Source organism: Leptosomus discolor, chromosome 17 (genome assembly GCF_034619465.1).
Source record: "Leptosomus discolor isolate bLepDis1 chromosome 17, bLepDis1.hap2, whole genome shotgun sequence".
Taxonomy (NCBI): domain Eukaryota; kingdom Metazoa; phylum Chordata; class Aves; order Leptosomiformes; family Leptosomidae; genus Leptosomus; species Leptosomus discolor.
The window spans coordinates 15,354,818-15,380,053 of record NC_141407.1 but is presented as its reverse complement, the minus strand read 5'-3'; the positions used below and the strand labels follow the sequence as shown (position 1 = coordinate 15,380,053).

Sequence of the window (25,236 nt, the reverse complement as noted above, 5' to 3'; positions counted from 1 at the left end):
TAGCAGTGGGAGTATTTAAGATAAAATCCATTTTGGTGTGCTGCCTTCACAGTACTCTGTCTCTGGTCAGACATGAATCACTGTTGGACTGACGCAGCGTGGCATATAGAGGAAAAGAAACGTTTGGCAATAACGTATTACCAAAAACTCTCCATGAGCCCACTGCCATATGCTAAACACCTTCCCTCTCAGGCACTCCCGTTCCTAGAACCATGCTTATTCAGAAGAAGTCACAGTGTTAAGCATGAATTCAGTAGCCACCTGCTTATTTCAGTGATTCCTGAGACTAAAATATGTTCTTAAAGTTGGGCAGAAGAAAGAAAGTTGGGACAACAATGCTGTCCTTTTAGAGTGCTAGAGATTTGCAGGCTTTTTTTTTCCAGACTTTTATTAGTCCAATTAAAACAATTTTCCAGATGGACCACTGACCTTGAAAAGCTCCCATAAATGACAACAGGTCCCAGGTTTGCCCCATGCTGATAGACCGAGTTACGAGACATGGGAAAGCACATCAAATCAGAGCATGTAGTTACGGTAACTGTGCTTGTGTGCTGCTGCTAAACAGCTAAAGAGGAAGTTTTTCTGCCCAGAAATTACCTGCTCAATTACCCTGCAAACTAGGAGCTTGTGTGCTACAGTGGGCATCGGCAAGTACTACCACCAAACATAAACCAGGGGCACAAAACTGCTCACAGTCTTCTGCGTGTGGTCCTGATCTTTTCTATTTTAAAAATCAGGGATCAGTTCCCAGAAGGTGCTGGACTCTTGCCACAGACTGTCTGAGAGTGGTCAGGATTTTGCAGCCCTGGATCTCTGGAGAGAAAGACGGGCATGAGGAAAAGCAAAGGGGATGGTTTTTAGTGCAGTGCAGGTGGATGGAGGCTTGGAGCCATGATGCTTGGATCCTGCCACCCAGCTTTCCCAATGGCCAAGCAAACTTTGCCTTGCATATGGGAAGGAAGAAGAGCGTATCAAAGATCCATGGCTCCACCACTCATCCCTTTAACTAAATGGGGCAACTCGTAGAGTTTTGAGCCTTGGGTAACTCCTTGGGGCAACAAAGGGATTATCGAGGTAGGAAAATCCACCTTTTTTTAAGCTCTGCACGCTGTGACGTGTCCAGCCCATCACTGCAGCCCTGAGTTCAAGAGACCAGTAAACCAGCTGTGGCTACAACCCTTATCTTCCCACACTGGGAGACAGGCAAACAGGCATGCTGGACAAAACCCTGCGCTGAGTGGCTCACTAATGTTTAGTTCTTAACGTCACAACGAGGCCTAAGTGCCTTTCCAGCGCCATTGTAGATGATCTGAAGGACATCTGTGACATCTCAGGCAGTCATTTCTCTACCCCTGTGGTGCCCCTTAGCAGAGCTGTAATATGCAGGGAGCAAGAAAAACCCTCTTATTTCTTGCTACGCTGGCTGGGGAAGTCTATGCCAAAGCAACTAATAATGTCAACCATATGGACAGCCCCGGAATTAACAAAAGTTTAAACAGTTAATACACAGTAGCAGTAATGAGAAACACAACAGAGATGCATACTCAGACTGGAAATAAAGGCCAAACCAGCTTCACTCTGATAAACTTCATCATTAAGGCCATCCTCTGCTTCAAGGAACTTTTTAGATACTCGAAATATCGCCAGAGATGTTCTGCACTGGTACTCCCACCACTGAGGCTATCTAAGCCCATTCAAAGCCATGCAAAAGAAAGATGGATCTCATGCCCTGCCTAATGAACAGCCGGCTGGGGCTTCATGTCAAGGGTCCAAGTATTCTCCAAGGGTTTACAGATAAATAAGCCATTGTCATCAACACCCAAATGTCACCGATTTACAAAGGAATGAAAAATCATCGATACAAGCAGTGACAATGTCCATTCAAAGGGACTCAGGAACTAACGTGGTACTCACACGGTCTCCTGGAGGCCCATTTGGGCCAGGTGGGCCATCGGTTCCTGTTAAACCCTGTAAAAACAAAACAAAAAGGAAGAGCAAAACAAAAAGGAAGAGCAAAACAAAAAGGAAGAGCAAAACAAAAAGGAAGAGCAAAACAAAAAGGAAGAGCAAAACAAAAAGGAAGAGCAAAACAAAAAGGAAGAGCAAAACAAAAAGGAAGAGCAAAACAAAAAGGAAGAGCAAAACAAAAAGGAAGAGCAAAACAAAAGAGAAGTATGAAACCAGAGAAATACAGTAAGAGCAGCTGTAGGAAGTCCCTGTCACTGTCACCAACACAATCATCTAGATGCCAAGCTCTCAGGAAAGCCTTACCATTTTATTTCTCTCTGCAATTCATCACAAAGGAAGGGACCAAAGCCAATTATCAGTACAGCTCCCTGTGTATTGGCAGTGCGGATGAACGCCACCGAGTAGCCTTGTTACTGGTGTTTACCCAGTTGCAGCTCAGCTGTGGAAGCTGACTGAATGCTCCCTCTTGGCTGATGCAGAAGAAAACGTGCTGGCTAAAACCTCACCGACACCCGGCTGCCGCGGCAGTACGCTGGTAAGCCGGGAGAACTTGACAATGCGCAGTCACCTGGCCAGAGCTGCAGTCACCTGGCCAGAGCTGCAGGGCAAATCCCAGCCCAGTGACCGGCAAGCCTCAGCTAACAAGTGTGGCTGGATCGCCGGATGGAGGCTCAAGGGGTTTGCTCCACAACTGCCAGCTGATGCCCGTGTTCCTGCAGACCTGCCCAGCGCACCGCTGAAGAGCTGCGATGTCTCATTGGAAGAGTGCTGTCCTATCAGTTACACACCTCAAAATTGTTCTCATACTCCCTAATTCAATCAAGAGACGCTTTCAACTCTTAAAATTTCTCCCCGTGTGTAAGATATATATGTAGATCCAGGACCCGCTTTGCTTCTCCAGTAGACAGAGAGAAATTTGATGAGATGCTTCAGGAAAACACCCATGCCTACGTGAAATATTTAAAATTGCTGAGAGAAGATGACAAAATACTCACATCCACTCCAGGAAGGCCAGGCAATCCAGCTTCACCGGCTGCTCCAGGCTTCCCTGGTGCACCTTTTGGCCCCTAAATCAGATAAACAGGCAATTATTTTTAACACAACAACAAGAGAAACGCGGCGTGTGTTGAGACAGGCTACAGGATGGAAGTTCATGTGTTAATCTTACACCATGCAGCATGGAAGAATCCCTGCAGAGAGATGAAACTTGCCATGAATCCATATCCAAATCCCAAATTCATTTCAGTGCTTTGGCTCAGTTCCACAGAGTTACTCACAAGCTGTTCCTAGTAGAAGGGAAGGGGTAGAAAGGGATGGGCTAAGTGGCCCAGAGCAAGAGCTGGGCCACCTGGTACGACTCTGAGCACCCCTTGGCAGACTGAGGCACTGAAGCAGACTCAGACCAATGCCCAAAATAACCACGCATATGTGGCTTGGGGCCAGTTTTGTTACACTGGTGATGGGTGAGCTTTATTTCATGCACATCCTTCGCTAGCAAGGAAGCAGAATGTTTGTCCCCAGGACCAGTGCTGAGCATCTCCTGTGTACCCCTCATGGAAATTCCACTGTAGATCAAGAGGAAAGCGAGCCAGGAAGTCTTAGCTCTTGCACTGCGTCCATCTCAAAAGGATAAGCAAGCCAATGTCAACCAGAAAATACTTACTGGTGGGCCTGGCAGACCAGGAGGGCCTGGCTCTCCCTACATGAAAGAGAAAAGACATCAGTGTTAGTGCCGAGCCTCGCCCTTCCGTTGACTGTCTGCAGGAGCGGTGTCCCCAGCTGTCATAGAGCCCAAATCTCCCTTCACACCCACTCCAAGTTTTACCACCCTCATTCTTACGAAGGTGATGCTTTGGATGGAGGAGGAACCTGGAGAGCCTTTTCCACATCCACAGATGTGGTGAAACCCACAGCCCCAGCCTCCCAGGGAGAATCCGTGCTTCTGATGCTCAACTCCAGCAACTTTTTCCAGGTATGCTTAGAGATTATTTGCACTTGGGCTTGTCTGCAAGTGGGGCAGAGAGGGAGCTGGATGGCTATCAAGGCTTTCAAACATCTTCCTGATGAAACAGAGGAACAGAACGATAAGCTCCAGGTATCCAGGCCACAGTATGAAACCGTGGTACTACCAGGAGTTGGGGACTATCAGAGAGTGAAGAATGAACAAACTGCCTACAATGATTTTCTTCACATGACTAAACTTTGACAGGAAAAGCAAATGAACAAAGCCCCCAGCTGATTTCCACCTAATCCAATTGCACAACCTGGATTAAACCCAATTTTTAGATAATATTTCAAAAGCGCTCATTTTTCCTACGCTAATGGAAAACAGCTCTTAAGAACAGCATTACATGTGTTCGGGAGACAATATTTAAAAAGCCTTTGAATCACTCCTTCTAGCTCAGACGGCTGTCACATCATTCAGGGGCTCGTGTGGACCCCAGACAACAAGATATTTGTGTTTTATTGTCAGCCCCCAAAAGAGGCAATCATCTGTGAATAGCAGGAGCTTGACTGGAGCTTGGTTACCCATCTCATCCTGTGGAAAATCACTTTGTCCACCAGTTACAGAGGTCTGGATGGGGCTCTCCCCTCCTGGCTTTAGGATAAGCACAGTGAATATTGTGAGAGGCTCAGGTATTGTGGGCGAGCAGAGGGAGAGGGGCACGCTGATACCCTGGGAGAAGAAAACCTATATGGAAAAAGGGTGGTTATTAACAGAGCAAGGCTAGAAATAACACCATCCTGACCACGGCCCCGATAATGAGGAGTTAGAAGGGAGTAAGCAAAGGCATGGAATTTATAGCATGTTTCTATATTTACCATGTCAGCAACTGTGAAGTCTGTGGGCAAACCTCTCAAGACTGGCTGCTTTGATTCGCTCAGGTGAGGATTTACGTACTGCACTGGTGGCCGATCAACGCACAGACCAGCGGGTCACTGAACAGAGGGATCTTTATGCTCTGGCTTGCTGAAGCGACTCCTTTGCTGTCCTTTGCCCACAGATTCTCCACAAATACCTAGCGTTATCATAGATGGGGAAGGTCCCTCACCAAGGAAATGAAAGGAGCAGTTCTTTTGCAACGAGCGGTTTGAAAAGGCAGCTAGAAACGGCGGCAGAGGTGGTTTACTCCCTCCTCCATCTCTTGAGATTGCCAGCCCCTTGCATTTTTTTTCTTGCCTGTGTGATGGCAATCCACACAGCAAGGTCACAGCATCAGCAAAGGCTGTTTGGGACCATCTTAAACCTTGATCCTGCCATCGTGGACCCCTGCAGGACTCTGCAGGAGCACCAGAGCTCCAGTCAGCGGAATCAAAAGCCTAATCAGTGTTTATACCCCTAATGCCAGATCACTGGGAATTAGAGGCAAAGGCTGACAGCAAAAGGAAATGTTCTCCTGGTGCTACGCGAGAGGGAAGGAAGTTTTCTCTTTCTTAGCAAGTCGAGCCAGGAGACGGAAAGTGGGGAGGGGAAAAAAAAAAAGTTTGATTTTTGAAAAGTGACAATTGCTTATTAGCAATGTGGGGAATTACATCCCCAGAAATAATTCACAGGAACTTGCCGCTAATTCTTTCCATCACAACACGCTGTTTCTATTCTTGGGAGGGAGAGATTTTGCTTGTTACCAAGTACGAAATGTGAAGCATGTTAAAGGCTATAATTATAAAATATTTCAGAGGGACTTTGTGCTGCAGCTCCCACTGAAAGGCGGGAACAAAAGCAGGAGCTTCTAGAAATGGTGCTTATGGGGTTCATCCAAGGTTTGTTCGGAGATATCCTGAATAATTCAGCTGTATGCTACGCATTGCTCACGGATCTCGGTAAGAGACTGCTGAACACCTCGGCAGCGCTCATCCAGCTCAAAGACCACTCAGCGACTCTTCCCACACAGCGTTCACCCAAAGCCATCTGCGAAGACAACCCAGCTGGACTAGTTTACAGAATTCTGGAAACTTGCATAGGTACGGTCCAAAAAAGTTCTGATTGTGCTCTAAAAAGAAGTCTCATCACTAAAGAAAAAAAATAGAACAATGGTTTCATTCTTTGTAGGGGCAAAATTGACGCTACCACTCGGGCTCCACACGATCCTCTCCAAGCAGTGCTACGAAAACGCAGAGCAGTGCTGGATCTTAGATGCCAGACTTTTTTGGAGGGTACCGCCAGAAAAACAGTAGCCCTGAACCTGGGAGGCTGTATGACTGTGCTCAACACTAGCCACACCTCTGCATCTCTCCTCCTGTGCAGCTCCTTAGAGGACTCAATGTCCTGTTGAAGAGCAGAAACCATCCCGGAGCCTGTCCCTGAGCAGCTGGGAAACCATCCCACATGAACAGGGCCCTCGACAACCTATATCCACAGCAGGGATGTAGACCAAGTCTGTTCAAATGAGGGACTATTGCTACACAGCCAAAACTCCAGCCTCAGGCTGGGACCGCAAGACTTAGCACCTGAAATACTTCACTCAGCTGTTTAATTTATTACGACTAAGTTCTTCACATTAATTAGATGTTGCTGTTTGGTCCTGTCCCACAGGGAGCCCTCCGAAGCTCTCAGCAGTGGGTAAAAGGGTGTAGGCTCACATGACCAACGTCTCCCCGGGCTCCTGTTTCCAAGAGCCATCAGGAGTGATGCTGGTGCTGCTCCAGAATTAAGGTGTAAAATATCCTGTCGAAAGCAGGAACTGAACGCCAGAGTTACAGGGATTTGTTTGTTCCTGATTGCCTATACACAGGAGTTGGTTACGAGTTGAAGTCTGAAGGGCTTCATCCCTCTCAAACTCTTTTTCACTCCGTACAGAAACGCAGACACCCTTTCCTGAAGCCCGCTGGCCACACCGAGGTCCCACTGCCGTGACTCCACGGGCTCTTCCAGGATGTCCCCTTAAGCCTTTTACCATATCATGAAAAACATCAGAGGGAAACCATCGAAGTACCAGCTCTGAACTTTTCACGCTACAAAATCAGAGCGAGATTTGCAGTGAAACAGCCTCCATTAGTCGAAAGGACACTTCAGAGGGACTAGCTGTGAATCAATGAGGTTCTCTCTTCAGACCAGCCTTGCTCACAGAGCCACTATGAAAGCTCACCACTGCAGACAAAAAAGCTCTTTGTTCACCATATACCAGGGAACACATATATCTTTTTTTTACCTTCTTATCCGAAAGAAAATGACCTGCATGGAATGAATAGATTTTTTCCAAGGTTACTTAAAGACCCAGTTCCAATAAACTTATTTCAGACGAGCTTTATAAAACCCTGCCCTGTTCCATAAGCAGCTTCGAGAGACAAGTGCTACTCAAACTGAATATCGAAGCAGGAATCTGGCCTTTTGCATTTGCTGAAGGTCCATCTGATGCTCTTTTCATCCACTGCCAACTGCAGGACTCAATTCAGTCCTTATCCAACAGATGCACAGAAGCAAAATTTTTCATTTCTATGGAACCATCAATTAAAAGGAATAGGACAAGTTTTTCTCCTCCAGCAAGTCCTGCAGTACATAGTCTCCTACCTCTGCAAAACAGGTACAGGTAAGGAACCGCCTGCTGAAATAAAGGCGGCCCATTTCATTTGTCTTCTGTGCCACTAAATGCAACTCATGTATGGAAACACACGAGCCAGATTCTGACCTCTCACATGCCAATGTAAGTCAGGGGTAGCCATGCTAACAATGCTGAAATAAACCCAGTATAAGTAAGAGCAGTGTCCAGCGCTGCATATTCGAGCTTCTCCAGAAATGTGGATGCTCTGGAGTGTCACATAAACTCCTCTCTGAACTACAGAACATGCCACAGCTCCGGCACACATCGTTCCGCTCACTCAGCCTTACATATTACGTTCCCCTTCCTCCCTAGACACCAAAAGAGAAATATTCTGCTTTGCAAGCAGGGTCAGGAATCCCTGTGCATACACTAGCTTTGCCCTGAACTCTCTCTTGAGACAGGGGATTGATCCTGCAAAGCACCCAAGGCCACTCAGCACCTCCACTCGCTGTTCTGACTCGCAGAAGGAGGTCTCTTGCGAGTAGGCTGGTTCTCCAGGTCCATCCTCCTCTGCAGGGTGTCCCAGAGGCTTGGGCTCTGGAGAACAAGAGCAGCTTCTCTGCTCAGTTGGCTCTGCCTCTGCTCCACCCCTCGCCCTCCCTCGGCCGAGCCTCCCTCTGCCGCACGGCACTCACATCTATGCCGTCCTTGCCAGATGGTCCAGGGGGTCCTCGTGGTCCAGAAGGGCCTTGTGGTCCTACTCTCTGGAAGGATTGGGGAAAAGAGAGAGAGAAGAGTATTTTTACATCAGAAGAAACATATGGGGCAAATCAGAAAGCAATGTCCAAGTCCCACAGCTCAACCCTAGACATCTGCACTAACCCTCCATCCCGCAGGGTCCCCGGCCAACTCAGGTGGACTCAGAGGAGCTCAGGACCGGTGTGAGGCTTTTTGGAAAACCCTTTTGAATGAGCACCTCCTCCGGGCTCCCAGTTTGTTTAACTGGTGGCTTACGCTGGGAATCAAAGCTGGTCGCTGGGCAACAAATGGGTTTGGTTGTATAGGAAATGGTTCTCGCTGCCTACAGGCACGTTTCATTTTGGGCAGAGGAGGAAATGTGAAACCCACAGAAAATAGATGCCAAGTGCTTGGCATGAAAGATTAATTTATAGTCCCATTCTGATGGGATGATGGAAGAGCCAGGCGGGCACTGTTGAGGACAGATGGAGACAGGGAGAGTCTCCTCTCTGCGCAAGATGCCAGTTGAAAATGTGGGATTTGGGAGAAGGTCTGAGGTGGGGGGAAGGAAAGAAAGGTCTAATAAATGACTTCTGTATGGAGAGGGCTCCAGAGAGCAACTTGCTGTAGCTTCAGTGAACAAAGGTTTCATTGTAGAAGCAGCTCTACTTGCAGCAGATGAGGGCAGCTCTGAATTCCCAAGCCAGGCTGCAAAAATTCCTCACTAACACAATGAAAAACCTCACCGAGGAGTTACTTCCCCAGGCAATAATATTAACACCGTACAGGGAAGTTCAATGCAGCTTCACGTCTGAAGCGAGCAAGGGTTAAATATGCTATTTTACAACTGTAAAATTTGAAAATTGATTGAGGGAGGGAATGAGAAATTCTGATTCAGACGAAGACTCAGATCAGGAGATCAGTCTCACTGGTAACGAAGCCTCACTTCATTGTAACAGAAAACTGTTTCTCCTACATCGACAGGTCTCCCCTTTCCCAAGGCTTTATCTCTCGTAACTGCAGTCCTGAATGGGAAGGCAATACTTTCACGGCAGCAGTTTCCAGACGTGAGGCTACGATCTAAGAGCCTGCCTGCGCAGGTACGAAACCAGCTGGGCTTGCCAGGCGCTCTCCGTACAACGGCACAAGCCACACACACAATTCTCATAAACTTTAGACTCTTAACAACCTGCCTGTCGCCACATTTCATCCTGCAGGTAGAACATCCACAGATCACTAACTTTTTCACTTACAGACTTTTTTCTTGAGCTTAAAACATAAACGAGGCTTCTTACCTGAGCGGCCGCGGTGGCTAACAGCTGACATAGGAAGAAAAGCCCAAGAGCGGAGAATCTGGCCATGGTGCCCAGGCTCTGCCTCTCTTCGTTCCTCCTGGGCAGCTAAACTGTTTCTCCTGCAGGGTCCAGCAGATCCCTCCTCCTCCTCCTGGTCTCAGCTTACAAACCAGAGCCTCCTCGCCTCCAGATAAACCTGCGGCTCCAGCTGGAGGGGCAGAGCTCAGGAGCGCAGGCAAGAGGGGCCGAGCTGGGAGGTTTGGGAAGGAGGTGGGAGAAGGAGGGGGAGCAGCAGTCAGTCGGGAAGAGAAGCTCTCATTCATGCCCCGCTGGGCAGCCCCAGCCTTGAGCAAACAGGGAGGGAGCCTAAGGAAGGGCTGGACTTGCAGACGCGCCGCAGGGGCAAAATTCATCTGCTTCATCTGGAGACAGAAAGATGTTCCTTAGGTCTCACCTGAGCCATTTCTCAAAGCCCATCACCACTTCAGCGCTGGACAGATAAAAAGCAACACAGAACGAGAGTTATTCAGTGCCTGAGGATACCTAACTTCACTGGAGGAATTAATAGACCTCTAACAAATGCGAGATGCACTACAGCGAAGTGCACTTGTGGCTTTGCAAGATGGTTTATCAGCTCTGGAGGTGTGTTCACATCTGTTTGTTGTTGTTTTTTTTTTTTTTTTTCTGGGAGATCTAAACAGTGCCAGCTGATTTCTTGAGAAAGTGATGAATTCTGACCAGAAAACAGAGGATTACAGACAAATACAAGGAGGAAGGAAAAAAAAAAAAAAAAGAAACATTTCAGAGACACAAACAAAAAAAAAATGAAAGGGAAGAACTTCCTTTGAAATCTTTGCAAGGAAGGAACAGAACAACTGTTCCCAGCTAGGTGATCTCAAATGGCAATACATTCATGAAGACACATCTCCTGCAAACAGTTTCATGCTTCCTTTTATTGATTAAAGACAATTTCATCCAAAGCAGAGCTTGGAAGTAGAGGAACAGTAGCAAGATTCATCAAGACTGAAGTGACACAGCTCATTTGGTTAGCAAGAGGAGAGCAGAAGTGGAAAAGCAAAGCTTAAAAACCGAAAGACCAGGTTTCAGTCGGGCATCCTTACGCTGTGAGGTTTATACGAGCACACCGCGCGTGCCTGTCCAGCTCCCCAGCAGCCAATCTTCCACCAACCTTGACAGAGGGATAAAGGGCTCAAAGATTTACTAAGTTCCCACAAGATTTTGTGGACCAGGCAGCCAGGGACAGAAAGGGAGCGTGTGCCTGTATGTCTTCGGATGGCTTGAAAGTAAATTGAACGCTTTATTAGACCCCACAACCCGCAGAGAGGGAGAGCGGTGCAGCCGCAGGAACCGCTTCGCGCAGAGCTCGTGCCTCCTCCTTTGCACCCAGGGGAACTGACGCCCAGCGAGAAGGCAAAGCAGACCCCAATTCCTCGGCCACACGTTGCTGATAACAAGCCAGGGCTTGGAGGGCTGCTGCGAGCGGAGTCTGCTTAGGACCAACAAGGGAAGAGCCCTGGGAGTACGGAGCTTGGAGCCCACCCCACAGAACAAGAGGAGGGTGGTTCTCCTCTCCTTCCATGCCCCCAGGCAGAGGGAACAGAGCTGAAGGGACCCAGCAACTTACAGAAGTCATGACCACAAAGACACCCCCATGCTTGTGTCCTGAAGGAAAAGGCCCACAAGAATAAAGCCCCCACACGCAGGCTGGGCAGCTGCCCTCCTACCTGCTAGCCCCAAGAGCTGCCCAAAAGCCAAGTCCTTGTTTGCTCTACAGCGCCTCTCCACACCCACCTGGGAGGATGGCAGCACAAAGCCAAGACAGGGCGCACTGAAACACCTCAAAGCACAGCATTAAACAAGAAGTGGGGTGTCTTTTCCCCACCAGCATTCACTGGCCATGTTTTACAGTGCTGGAGGAAGACTGGGTGATCATCTCCACTGGGAACAGGCAGCGGGTTCCTCTCAAGGTGAGCCCCCCAGGCCTCTGCTTGGGAATGCCAGACAGCCCCAGGCACCCACTCGTTGGAGGTGCCCGAGCAACAGCAGATGGCTACAGGGTGTGCTGGTGGTGGTGGGGCACGTGCACGGCCACATCCTGCCCTCAAAGACGAAAAAAAAACGTAAGTGGAAACTGGTGTGCATTAAAGTCATGCTTTAATAGGTGACATTAACATAACAGACTGTGATATAGCTCTGAGTGCTGGAAAACACCCCGTGAACTCACTGCAAACACCTACGGCCAAAACTCTAAACCTGATCAGGATAGGGAACGGGTTGGTCTGAGCACTCCAGACTAGGGCTCACAGTGGAATCCCATTAAACACAAAAGCCAAACCACACATCACCGTAACAAGATTTATGATCTATGCCCCAACTGAGCACTTATTCACAATGAAAACTTCATTAAATAAAAAAATTACTATAAATCTGTACAAAAGCCACGATTAACAATTTCCTGTGAATCCTTTATGAAAGATTTTTCACTTAACATCTTCAAGTATTTATATCTGTAGCTGAGTGTATTCTTATTGGCTCTTTAACTCCTTAACTCCATTTGTTTGTAAGAAAAAGAGAATTTAAAACATTAAAGCTTTTTTCCAGCACGTGTGTGACCACAAACATTAGATGTTAAGCTTGCAGACTTGCATCCCCACACACATTTATGTGGCATGCTGGATCAGGACCTACAGTCTGGGAAGGCAAGTCCCCGATCAAATTCCTTGAAAGACGAAGCTTCTTAAGAGCTGTAGCAGAGAGAGGAAAAGCCATTGCCATCGCACAGGCTACTGCAGCTGCTCTCTGGCAAGGCAGGCAAGCCCCTGGCCATCTCCTACACGAAACAAACAGCACCTAAAACCTCCAAAAAAGTAAAACAAACAATCTGAGCAAACAGCAAGTCCAGACCTTCTGGCCGTTGGAAACGGTTTCCTCTGCTTCGTGAAACGGGTCCTCTGTTGTAAATCTCTAAGAGCAAAAGTGCTCAATTGTTTAATGCTCCTTCAAACTCGGCTGAAGACCATGTAAGCCAGGCAGAATAGCTAACAGGGAGGTCAGGAACATTATGGCAGGCAAACAGCTGGCAAGGTCTGAAAGTAAATTCTTGAGGGCTGTAAATAAACGAAGCAGACAAGCGCACCCCCCCCCCCACCCCCCGCTCCCCTCAGAGCTTCAATTAACTGCCCCACAAAGCCCAGTGTTTTCCAGACATGCTGCACCCAAACATGCCCTCACTGGCTGACACGCTGATCATCAGTGGTGAAACAATCCTGCCCTAACTAGGAAGTGGGTTAAATCTGACACATGTAACTTCAGGCAACGGGCCTGCAGAAAAGAGCCCCCCACAGGCCACTGCAAATTAACAGCAAAGTCTGAAAAAATGCCGTCACCAATACTTGTTCTGTTTTGGCGGTTGAGGAAGGAAGGCCCTTGAACCAGGAGTGGGCATAAATACCTGTGGAAGACTATCAAGGGTCTGAAAGCGGTGGAAAAACCTGCGGAAGAGCAGCTCTACCCAGTTTTATGCAAAGGCTGAAGGTTTTTCTCTTAGAAACCAAGAAACAGTTCATACTCTTGACAACTCTAACGAGCGCTACAAAGCAACTTCTGCGGGGGATAAAGGGAACAAATTACTCAGCACTTTGCACCCTGGAAAACAGAATCTTTCAAGCAAACGGCACCTTTGCCAGGAATAAATCTCCTGGGAAGGTACAGCCTTTCAAAACAACAAATAGAAGTTACACGGTAATAGAAAGGCCTGGCAAATTAGCTCATGCTGTCTTACATTAAAAATCATGTATTTAATAAATACTTGACGAGTTCAAAGAAGGAAACAGATCAGTTTTCCTCTTCTCTTTAAGAAGGGACATACTAGAATCAAAGCAAAGTGCAAAAATCCCTCTTGCTCCAAGATAGTCCTGAACATCAGATAAAACCAGGAACAGAACACAGCCTGTCTGTGAAGACAGGAGTTCTCCTCTCTAGGGTAACCAGTGAAGTTACTACAGACGATTAAAAAAGTGTGGAAGAGCGAAAGTCAGAGAGGGGCTAGCCTGAATCAGCCCAGGGGAAGTTTATTCTTCTGAGTGCTTCTGCTATCCAAATCATCAGGACTGGCTCCTAGCCGTTAGGGCAGCGTCAGCCCCGCTTGCTCAAGTGCTTGCCGTGCTGGTCTCACTCTGCAGCTACCTCCTCTTCATCAGGTTCTGCTGCACGCTCAGAGCTTTCAGGTTTTTGTGTTGCAGCCTCAGCATTGTCTTCTTCAGGGCAAGTAGATGCCATGCTCTGCTCAAGACTCTCTGGAACTGGTTTCTTGCCTGGGGCTTCTGCTTGCCCCTTTTCACTTGCATTTGCTGCCTTTTTACGCTGTTCTACCCCATCTACCTCACTTTTGCCTCCCAGGAGCGTGCTGTGGCAGTGGTGCTCATCACTCCTTGCTGTGACTTGGTCTCCACTCGACTTCAAGCCATCACTTACTGGAGAAGTCCAGCCAGTCTTGGGGAGCCTGGAACTAACCGGGGGTCTCACAGCCCCACCACTTGCATCACCTCCACCCTTCTCGCTTGTCACTTCCACAGCTGTGGTTTTCTCACTGACATTTTCTTTTTCAGCCTCCGTGTTTGCAACAGGTGGATTTAACTTGGCACTAGAGGCAGAGGGCCCCACGTTCAGGTTTATGGCCAAGTTGAACGTTTTACTTCTCGATGTTCTTTTATCAACTTTCCTCCGTTTCACAGCCGCATCGGCAGTCTCTGGCACTGTGGAGTCTTTGGTGCTTGCATTGTCTTCTTTCAGTGCCTCCTGACCCTCTTCTGCTTGTAAGAGTGGAACTGAGGGGGGGATTTCTGCATCAATTGCACATTCTCCCAGATTACGGGAAATGTTTTCAATATCAGTAGGGCTTTTCAGCAGTCCACTCTTTGCAGTGTCTGCCATATTTGCATCCAGTTTTCTCTTCTTGCTCTCCTTTGTGCAATCATTCTCTGCTGTACCCTGTACGTCTTCAGCCTCACTGTTTAAATCCTTCTCCTCCTGCGGGGTAAATGAAGCCTCTCTCTCCTCTTCACCATCTCCTTCCTTCAAACCACATTCACTTATCTTTTCTTTTACACCTTCATCACTCACTTTAGGCTGCAAGTTTGCAGCTTCTCCAGCTTTCTGTTCTTCCTCCAGAGACTGGTTCTGATCCTGTTCCACAGAATCATCAGGTTTTTTACCAGGAGTCTCCTGGTCACCTTCAGCCTTTTGGTGCAGCTGCGACTTGGCAGAGCGGGGTCTGTACTTCAAGAGTTTGTCGTGCGGCCCCCACCCGAAGCTGCCTCGAGGTTTGAAGTGTTGCCAAGCGTAGTGGACTAGTTCTCTTCTCTTCCGTTTGCTCCTGATGGTGAACAGGAAGTAATCCAAGGCACTTCTCTTGACATTTGGTAATGTCTCCTTAACAAGAGTTTCTGTTAGGAAAAACTTCACCAAGTGCACTTGATAGCGTTCATATCCCATCTCCCCCAGGCACTTCAGGATGCGAGTAATCCGCAAATTGTTGTGGCTGAACCTGAGTGAAACAGAGAAGCAAAGTTGTTAAGTGAAAGTCTTACAAGGCACTACGAACCTCTGGGGTACCTGCAAAATGTTTTGTGCGTTATTGACGGCGATCTGTTCAAGGCTATTAGATAAAGCAGATGGGAGTACAGGCGGGCTTGCTTCTAAAGTACCTACTGCTGCTGTCTGCCTTCAACAGCACCTTCCGAGTCCTTCTTGGGCTGCTAGGATTAATCACCTCAACTGCTTGGAAAGGTTCTGGCTTTCTGCATAAGTGATGCCAGTAGATAACAGCCACCAGGGTGGGTCAGACACACAAGTCCATGCAGCCCACCATCCCGTCCCTGACAGCGACCCTGCAGGGTAAACCTGTAGAAGAGCGTAAGAATACAGGCAGGTAAGGATGCTGCCAGTAATTCATGGCTTAGCTGTGTCTAGCTAAAGGCCTTTTTTTTTTTTTTTTTTTTTTAAAATACTTGACAGTCTTCAAGTTGTTTTTTCTTTTGTGTGTACACCCAGACCTTCTAGAGCCCTGTTAGTATCATTAGGGCTACCAGAACACGAAGGGTCATTACTATCTCTGTGATAAGCCCTGCAATAACACAAAAACATTACCATCAATTTGCAGAGCACTCTTCAACCAAGGATTCAAAGCATTTCACCCACATTGAGACAGCTTTATAAACACTCAGGGAAGCATATGGAAACACTCCTAATTCGTAGTTTAAGAGAATACTGCAAAGGCAATTTGGCTACCTGTGAAAATATTCCAGTGATTCCTGCTTAAAAGACGGTTTTAAACACAAGCTCTGCTACAGAAAGTTTTAACATCTCCAAGTCTGTATTTCCTCCTTCAGCAGACCGTCCTGCAGGACGCCTGCTGTTAACAGCTGCACAGCACACAAAAGACAACCAGTCTCGGCTGGTTACTCACCATACCTGTCACTTACTAAAGTCACAGAGAGTGTCACGACCTACAGTCAGAGGCTGAGCCAAGTCAATAATACTTTAGCTAACTTTGTTATCCACAAACCCCTCCATTCCTCAAGGGCTGAGGATTTTCTTGACTTTTTTTTTTCTTCTCAAAGAAGCACCTGGCTGTAGTAAATGACCAGCAGTACAGAGACTCACCGGTTCAAGTTCTGAAATCGTTCAGCCCAATTCTTTGCTCTCTCAAGTTCTCCAGTTTCTTCGCTGATCAGAGTGATTCCATAAAATCTCAACATGAGCCGATAAGCACATACAAACCTTTGCATAACTTCCTTGGACTTCTTAAAGGCCTGAAAACAAGACGGACCAGTGAGTACAAGGTGCAACTCCCTAATCACCCTCGCCAGTTTAAGTGGCACCTGATTTATGAACAAGGCTTGAATATACCACTAAGCATTTCAGTTGCTGGTGCAGCTACTGGCAGACAAATGCTTAAGAGCACTTGAGTGAGCTCTGTTCACACTAGGGCCCCAAGGAAGCAATGTAAAAAACTCTAGACTTCAAATGTAAGGCATTTAGGGAAAACCCTAAACACCCTTCAGATCTCAAGGAAAAAAAAAAAAAAGACAGAAGCTTTCAATACCAGAAGCTTTCAATACCTGGATTTCTTGACACGTGAGTGGTTTGGCACGCCAGTTCATCCCATGTTCACGTAAAGGGAACAGCCTGAAGGGAAAGAAATTTTCAGCCCACATGAGCAAAGATGACATCCAACCCAGGGTACCCATTTTGTTACAACTAAAAAAAGATTCAAAAAACCTGCGATATCACAGGCACCTCTTGGAGACCTCATACCCTTATGGACACAGAAGTAGTTTACTACACGACAAATAAATCCCTCCCAATAAAAGCACTGTCTACACCAATGATAACAACATACTTTGCTTCTCTGGATGTCTCTCGTTGCCCTCAGACTTTTTTTCTGCAGCATGCCATAAGACCAAGCATGACTAAGACCTATTGCCTAAGATCTCGTGTCTTCAGGATTTCCACTGCATTGCTTCCAGAAGAATGTAACTCAATAAAAATAAAGTGGACCCAGGTTTCACTCAAGAGTAATTCTGGGCCTTTTAGGAAGCTGAATTCAGGAACAACTGACTCTTAAAAGAGGCACAACTAAAGGAAGGCACTATATTCATGCAGACAGCTTACCACTGTATGTAAGAATGGTTTTCTTCCAGAACTTCATAGTTGTCCCACCAAGATTCAAGCAGAGTTTCAATACGCAAACCTGAAAAGAAAAGGAAAAGGTCAGGCAAGAAGAAATGACACCAAATGAAAATTAAAGTTAGCCAGTCACCCGGGGTGGCTCACTATCCAGAGCCAGGTGTTTGCATACCACCAAACAGAAAATTAAGGAACATACAGCAGGAAAAAGGGCATTTTAAAATGGAAAATCTTGGTGGGTTTTTTTTGTTTGTTTTGGGTTGGGTTTTGTTGTTGTTTTGTTTTGGTGGTGGGTTTTGTTTGGTTGGTTTAGTTTTTTTAATCAAATAGTCACACGGGGATCGAGCTACCCTTTCACCAATTCAACCAGCTGCAGCAGAGCCGCATCAGCCATCACACGAGGTACTCACCACGGGGCGAAAAACAAATCTCATTTTTATAAAAGCTTAAGTTCCACATCTCTTCTTCCGCCTCATTTTCTGGTTCCACCAAACCCTGGAGATGAGAACAAGAAATCAACAAGCAGCAATCTTCTAGAAGGCAGCAGTCACTTCAACACTTCTTGCTTTCCCTCACATTTCCTAAACGTTTCAGGCTAAATCCTTAAGATGTGTTTCGGGAAGTAACAGCTTGTTTCTGATGCACCCACACGCACATCATCCCTTCCCCCTCACAAATGAATCCTTTAAAGGTTCCGAGCCTGTCAATGTAAAGACAAAAGGGTGCCCTCAAATCCAGAAAGGGTTTCTAAACTCAGTAGGTGATGAGGAAGAGCCACAAGGGTATGTGCATCATCACTTAGTCCATACCGGGTAATGATGTCTGTATCTCTGCAAGTCTTTAGCTGCATTCCAGTTGCGCCTGCCTGAGAACTAGAGAAAAGAGACAGATCAGAGATCCAGAATAAAGTTGTCTTCTGCAAAAAAACCAATAATCCACTGGCTGAATTCAGCATCTCACCCGCATTCCCCTGCCTATCGCTCTCCTGTGCCCTCAGCTCGGCACTCCCAGCACCCCCAAAACCAGCCAGTTTGTTACTGCCGTTGTTTCTCTGCATTCCTAACGAAAACTTTGGAGTAAGAGAAGTTCACATCACCTTCTTTAACCAAAACATTTCTTTTTCTTTCTAGTCTTATTAATCATGGTTTTTGTGGTTTATGCCTATCTTTTATCCCAGTTAGATTTTCCTACAGAAACTAGCTGAACTAGCTGCAAATCCCAAATAGTAAAATGTCATTTTCTTCCTTAACTCGAAGGTTTTAAAAGAAGATGAACTAAGCCCTGTCTGTCTGAGTCACTATATACCCTAGTCAAGACAGATCAGACTTTAAAATTGTAGAATTTAAGATGCAGAAGTATCCCTTAAATTCAAGATTCACATTCCTTGTAGACATTATTGAAATCAAGTTTTCTTCATCTTTGCTTTTTGCTTGAGAGCAGCCTTGATGATTTAGCATCATGCTGATCTAGACTGTGGACAATGACAGAGCCACATGGCCATATGAGATATTTATTTTATTGGACTTCCATTCCAATCATGTTCTTCATTACTGCTTATCTCTCCAAGTATCCAAACTTTACACCAAGCCTACCTGAAAACACCTCTGAGACAGCAGTGACGAATTTGATCTTTGCTCCTACAAATAAAAGGCATTTAGTTGAAACATTCTGAAAACAAACTTCACCAATAAAATAAAAAAACTATATACGAAATGTGAAGACCCATGGCCGTGACTCACATGATCCCTGTTAGTTGCCAAGTGACAATTTACCTAGTTACAGCTGAATTCACTTGATTTTATTCATAATTCAAATTGCTGTAGAGGAAAACCTGTGGTGCCACATCCACCTGACAACGAGGGTCAGGTTCTCCTCACTACACAGATGTGCTAGATTCATTCCAAATGTAGCACTTAGAAACCACAAAGAGCAGCTTCATTTCTTCCTCTGAACTTCACAGAAACAAAAGTTGCAAGTATGACTTCATTTAAAATGCATTTTTACTGAATTATTATTTTTCCCCCACAGTGGATTAGTTCAACGAGAAGAGATTTTGTTACACTTCACAAGCAACGCAGACAGGTTTAATCTTGCCGAGTGCTGAACCACCTTGCCCCAAACCAGGAAAGCCCTTAGAAGTGTTTTGCCAAGGCAGAACCACCAAATTGAACAAGACTGCTCAGGAATAAAAAGACCCCCCCAATGCGAAGCACAGTGCAGTTAGAGCGTCCAGTGCCAGCTCCCAGCAAGAGCAGGGTCTTTGTGAAACAGGGGTAAGATGTGCAGAACTCTTGCAAAATAAGCATTTTAAGAAATTTAGAAGAAAGAAGCAGCAAATGCTCTCCCAAGTTGGTTTTCTTTTTAACTTCACTTGATAGTTCTTACCCTCATTTGCACAGAGAAAAATAAAAAACCAAAACCACTTTCTACAGAACACCGATCACTGGTTCATTAATTACCAAGGCAGGAAGGGGATTCACTTTTGTAACACCTAGTGGTAATGAAGTCATCCATTCAGCTGCCCTGTGGATGGCTAATACTTAAAATTTATGAAGCACACACGGCATTTGGGAGACCAAACCTTCATCCATAGAGGAAGGTCATCACAGCAAAACTTTTAAAATTAAATTTTAAAAACACGTTCACACACTATGAGTCCCCCACACTTTGGTGATAGGAATTAAATAAAGCTCAAGTTGTTTTTTAAATGTACTAACTTGTGACGACCTAAGATAATGCCTCGCAACACACTTCCATTCTAGACTGACAACACGGACCAAAATCAGTGGCAGAACTTCCCACAGCGACAAGGCCCACACGGGATTAGAAATCCAGGCACTGGCGTCCACCCCCAGCGCCCACCAGCCTGCAGAAACGCACACACCTACAAAAAGCTTTGCTACACAGCTAACGTGGGGAAAAAGTAAGTGGCTGCAAACACAAGACTAAAATATGTTCAGCCCCAACAGATCAGCATCATCCTTTTGTTCAAGATGTAAGCAGAGACCGAGATTTAACACTCTGAAATTCGTCGATGCTTTTGACCCTAACTTTTGTACTCCAAGGATGAAATTCTGATACACGTGGAATTAATGAAAATTTTGTTCTCACTTACAGAAGAATCGATTTCCAGATATTCTTTACACTTAAGGTTCTAAAATAACATCGTTCAACACAGTCGGGTGGGACAGGCTGGCTGTAGACTAGCTCCACTTGTGAAAAACAACCGGCTTGCTGAAGAGTAAGCGTGGATACAGAGACAGACGTCACGCCATGGTGCAAGGTGCTGTAAGCCTTGTCTAGAAAGCAGCCAGCTCCAGAAGAAAAGCATTCTGGAGCACAGCATTAAAGAGAACAAGATGGGGAAGCAAAGACAGCAAAACTCAGCCCTCCCTCCCAGCGGGCGTTGTTCCTGGGTCTCTATAAACTTCCATTTAAGCCACACCAAAACATAACCTTCTCTTTCTTAGAAAGACAAACTGAACTGCAAGACTGGACCTTGCACACACAAACCAAACCTCCTTACTTCTCACAACACTGACAGGCAATCTAAGTGGGTTTTCTCCCTCCGAACCTGCAATGCGTCCGTCAGAACGCGCCTGGCTGTGCAAAGAGCATGAGCAAAGCGGAGAACAAAGCCCGGAGAGGGTAACACAAACAAGATTTAGCTGAAAACTGGAAACCAGCTGCACCCAAAAGGGATGAAAGAACGTGTGGATTGTGAACAAGGCATGGGAATGAGCAAGAGAACAGAATCCCAGAAGAGGGATCGGAACCTTTTGTCGATGAAGAGGTGGGAGAAGGCAGAACTGCAGGGCTTGTTATTAAAACACGGCTCTGAGCAGCGGAACACGAACCCCGTGCGTTACGGCAGATGAAGAAGTAACCTTCTTAAAATGAGCACAAACGCCAAGATTTTCAACGCTCACTCTTAGGAGCTAAAAGCACCAAGGCACAGAAGAGCTGAAAAGACACACCTGCAGGAATTTCAAACCGCGAGTATGGAGTATTTGCAGAGACGCAAATGAAGTGCAAAGATAAAAGTAGAACTTTAAGTTGTTTTTGAAAGTGCATAGTGAAAATAATAATAAAAAAACTCCTCTAACCTCAGTATTGAATAAAACCATTAGCAGCTTCAGCCATAAAGTATACCATCTAGGCTGAGGGGAAAAGAATGAGAATTAGTGTCATATAAGCAGAAGAGGAACTAGTTCTGGAAACTGATTCAGGCCTTTGGCAGGTTGTAAAGGCATAAATAGATAGCAGAAGATTTACTGTTTCTTTTTGTATTCATTCTCACCGCCCTGAAAAATTTTTGGGGCATGGTCAGACAGAGGACACTACACATTCCTCGGTGAAGGCAGACCTCCTCTTGAAAGATGCAGCACAATATTCCAGGGGTCGTTAAGTCTCAGGGACAACATCCCCCTTTGTAAGGCAAAGTTTGAACAGTCCACTCACTGAAGTAGAAAAACAGTCTTTGCTTTGACAGTGGTCACAACCCAGAAGTTGCTCTAAGAAAAAAATAAATAAATCTGAAACCCAAACACATTCAAAAAGAATAATCTGAATGTTCTGGAGGCATCAAAACTTAGGAAGGAACCCGTAGCTCCAGCCACGTACAAAAGAAAATCGACAGCGTGCCCTCAAACAATGCAAAACACTTCAAAGGACACCCCTGCCTCTTCCTTTAAGTATCACAGCTACTGGACCCAAAATACCTGCGACCCTTCACAGACCTACGTGCACAGCTAAGGCCTCACGACATTCCCTGCAGTGAACTCCATGGAGATGCGGAGACACGCATGGGCATGTCCATCTCCCACATTTCAACTGTGATTTTGTTTGCAAAGTACAGAGCGTGTATTTTTGTAGGAAGTCATGAGTGTTGGGAATATGATTATTGCACAGATTTTGTTTATTTTTTTTTTTTTAAAAAGGAAGGTTATTTTAAAATCTTAACGCTTATAAAAAATTCAAAGTTTAATATTATACTCCTTTAAAAGTGTATTAAATAGAAAACTTTACCTGCCTATTTATATTCTAAGAATATGGATGAGTCGCTGAAACTCAAGTGAAGGATTAGTTTCCCTTTCCCCAAAAGGGGAGGAGTTCAGTTAACGGACGTAGCGTGGTTTGACTGACCCAGGAAATACTGAAAACCGGATGAGACAGTTTTGCATTTGGCAAAGCAAGGCAGTGGAAGAAGTTACTGACACTCAATGTCAAACTCAAAAACATTCATGCTAAAGGTAAGAACCTCAGATAAGACCAACAACTTCCTTTTATTTCAAATCAACATTACTTTAAGGCCCTGGAGACGAGTGTTTGCAGTTTGCAGCACTACCTCATTCATCACACCTGCACACGTACCTGCAGTTTTTAAAACATCAGCGGATCTTTTTTGTTTTCAGAGCTGCTTTATAACATGCTCCCTAGAAGAAAACGCATCTAAAAGAAATAAAAAGTTACAGCTCATTTTTGAAAGTGAGCAGATGTTACATGGTGGCATTTTATTGATGGCATGGAAGAGTACAAAAGGCCACCATCCAAAGACGAGGATACCGACAAAAAAACCTCAACAGCAAGGAGGTGCTGAAGAATATCAGTGTCGTGACGTCCAGGCCAGCGGCCATCAGAACGGGGCAGGCAGGTGCCGTACAGAGCACAGAACTTGTATTTATGGGACAAAGCAGGCAGACCACAGGGAATGGTGGGAAAAAAAAAAACAAACCCACAAAATATTAAAACCCAGCTCGTGGCAGTCTAATGGAACTTCAGGGGTCCCAAAGCCGCAGCACACCTCTGCCACCGCCACCCCCAGAGCTCACGTCTGAAGGGGTGCCAGGCCGACTGCTCTCTGTGAAGATCTGCTTCAGCAAGATGAGGATAGAATTGTACGTCAGCGATCGCTGCCAGGACAAAAAAAACACCTTTGATTTCTTGTCAGTGTATTAAGCCGCTCCCGTTCCTGACAGCGAACCAGGACACTAGAGCCAAGGGGCCCGGACACGCTGACGGCACAAGGCGGGTGCCCTGGGATTATCCAGGGCTGCCCAGCAGCCACCCACGCCAAAGCATCCGAGACGCTCCCCAGGGCTGCGGTAGCCCCCGCAGCACCAGCCCAGCTACCGGACCCCCACCGGGCTGCCTCTCCAAAGGCAGAACCGGCGCGGAGCAAGAGCCGGGGCCGGCGGAGGAGGCCGGGGCACCGGGCAGGGGAAGGGGCTTCATCCCCACCTCGGCCCCCCTCAGAGGGTCTGCCCTGTGCCCCGCTCGCGCTCCGGGGGACCCCGCAACCCCGCCCGGCACCCACCTGGGCCTGCTGGGAGCCCCGCGCCCAGCTCAGCACCGGCTCCTCCCCGGCTGCCGCCTCGGCTGCCGCCTCCGCTCCCTCCGGCTCGCCGCCGCCATCCTCCTCCTCCTCCTCGTCGTCGTCGTCCTCCTCCTCCTCCTCCCAGGTGGAGTCGTACCTCCACAAGCACGCCTCGTCCTCCGCCTCGTCCTCCTCCGCCCTGAGGCCGAGCCAGGCCGCCATGGGAGCGCGGCGGGCGGGGAAAGGGAAAGCGAAAGGGGCGGCGGGGCCGCCCGCCCAGCACAAAGCCCGCGCACGTGGGGGGGGAAGGGAGCGCCGCCGCGCCCCGCCCTCTTCCTGCGGCGCCGCGCTCCTATTGGCCGTCAGCCCGCTCGCCGCGTTCTCCATTGGCCGGAGGCCGGTTCGCCGCGCGGTCCCTGCGCCCGCCCGGTGCCTTCACGCACGCAGCCGGGCGCCGAGGCCGCCCCCGCCGGCGGCTCCGGGGTCTTTCCGTTCCCTGCGGCGTGTGGCCTGGGGAAGGAAAAGGAGGAAACGTAATTCCGCTCTTTTCCGTCTTTTTTTGCAACTTTTCTCCGGCCCCGGGCAGCAGTCAGGGGTGCTGAGGGGGCCACGCAGCGCCCCCGCACCCCGCCAAACCACGGGATTGCTGCGGGAACCGATGCTGGAGCGAGGGGAGCTGCGCTCTTCCCTTCCGAGCCAGGAATTCAGCCAGGCCGGTGTATTGAACTTCTTCACGCGTTAAAAGCATCCTCCTCCCCTAGGGCGAGTTAATGTTCTTCTTACAGGACAACGAATAAAAGAACAACGTTCCCAAGAAGCCAGGACTCGGCGAAAGCGAAGGGAGGAGAAGAGAGCTGCAGCACTTGGGTGACTTAAAACACTTTTTCCAAATATCTAACTTCACAAGCAATAAATTAAAATAAAAATAAATAAATATAAAAACCTGCATTGTTGGATTGACCATGAAATCCCACGGGAACTTCCCCTGCTTCAAGGATGGGGTCGAGATTGCAGCAGTACACGTTAACGCTGACACGTTTCTACTTTAAGCTATAAAACCCATTTCATCAGTACAGCAAAAAAACTTAAAAGACTAGAATCCCTTGGACAACAGGATTTACCCACAAGGCCGTGAGACTTGAGTTACAAAACGTGCACTTTATGACCATGACCTGTGTAGACCACGACACAGTAACCAGCACTTTAATTCTTAAGGAAACAGCAAAACTCGAGAGATGCATTCAGCTTTCAGCACCCACCTCAATGGCAGACGAGTGACGTACAACTTCTAGGGACTTGATCATACCAAATAAATTGACTGTTTTTCTTAAGCATCCAAATTAAAACCAGGAGCTTCCTCACATAAGGTTATAAAAGTTTGATTTCTACCCACCCAGAGAGCCGCCAAGATGCCTGCGGCACCTCTCCCACAAACTAGAGCTCCACGGAGCTGGCAGGTGTCTCGCAGGACATTTCTGGTTTGGAATTTGTTTATGCTGCGCTATTTCCGACCCTGAAACAGAGAGTAACGTTGTAAAAGCAGTTACAGTGGCCACCCCGGCTCTAGAGTCCTGATCTTCCAGAGCTCACCAGTGCGTAGGAGAGGGGACACAGGCGAGCTGCCAAAATACTGCAAAAAACTTCATCTTCTCAACCGAATACTTCACAACTGCGTTCTGCTAGTTAGAACAAGAGAAAGTCCTCTAGTCTGGAAGCTTACAGCAACCCA

General features: G+C 47.1%; 2 protein-coding genes across 3 annotated transcripts in view; both read right to left on the bottom strand.

Annotated features, from left to right (window-relative positions):
• COL9A3 (collagen type IX alpha 3 chain) overlaps nt 1-9,547 on the bottom strand; it is a 39,693-nt gene extending 30,146 nt beyond the window's left edge. Inside the window, exons 1-5 of the mRNA XM_086474795.1 lie at nt 9,470-9,547; nt 8,144-8,212; nt 3,632-3,667; nt 2,964-3,035; nt 1,915-1,968 (exon numbers count right to left, since the gene is read on the bottom strand). Coding sequence (XP_086330921.1) covers nt 1,915-1,968; nt 2,964-3,035; nt 3,632-3,667; nt 8,144-8,212; nt 9,470-9,547 — 309 coding nt within the window. The remainder of the gene's footprint in view (nt 1-1,914; nt 1,969-2,963; nt 3,036-3,631; nt 3,668-8,143; nt 8,213-9,469) is intronic.
• Nucleotides 9,548-13,535: 3,988 nt separating this feature from the next.
• Nucleotides 13,536-23,729, bottom strand: OGFR (opioid growth factor receptor). Of its 2 annotated transcripts, XM_086474712.1 has the most exons (9): nt 23,508-23,729; nt 21,298-21,351; nt 18,784-18,828; nt 18,001-18,063; nt 17,602-17,686; nt 17,177-17,255; nt 16,624-16,690; nt 16,166-16,314; nt 13,536-15,047 (listed from the first exon to the last, which is right to left on the bottom strand). In XM_086474712.1, the coding sequence occupies exons 1-9, from the start codon at nt 23,727-23,729 to the stop codon at nt 13,673-13,675; spliced, it is 2,139 nt and encodes a 712-aa protein (XP_086330838.1). In that variant the 3' UTR covers nt 13,536-13,672. The 2 variants fall into 2 exon arrangements, with proteins under 2 accessions (XP_086330838.1, XP_086330839.1); XM_086474713.1 differs by lacking the exon at nt 21,298-21,351.
• Nucleotides 23,730-25,236: the final 1,507 nt, after the last annotated feature.

What these genes read in the sequence shown, in the direction of transcription:
- OGFR (XM_086474712.1), bottom strand. Translation starts at nt 23,729, where the DNA reads ATGGCGGCCTGGCTCGGCCTCAGGGCGGAGGAGGACGAGGCGGAGGAC. An exon ending in GGGGCTCCCAGCAGGCCCAG is followed by an intron (nt 21,352 to 23,507) that starts GTGGGTGCCGGG and finishes TTTTCCCCTCAG; the next exon opens with CCTAGATGGTATACTTTATG. An exon ending in CGATTTCAGAACTTGAACCG is followed by an intron (nt 15,048 to 16,165) that starts GTGAGTCTCTGT and finishes TGTTTCACTCAG; the next exon opens with GTTCAGCCACAACAATTTGC.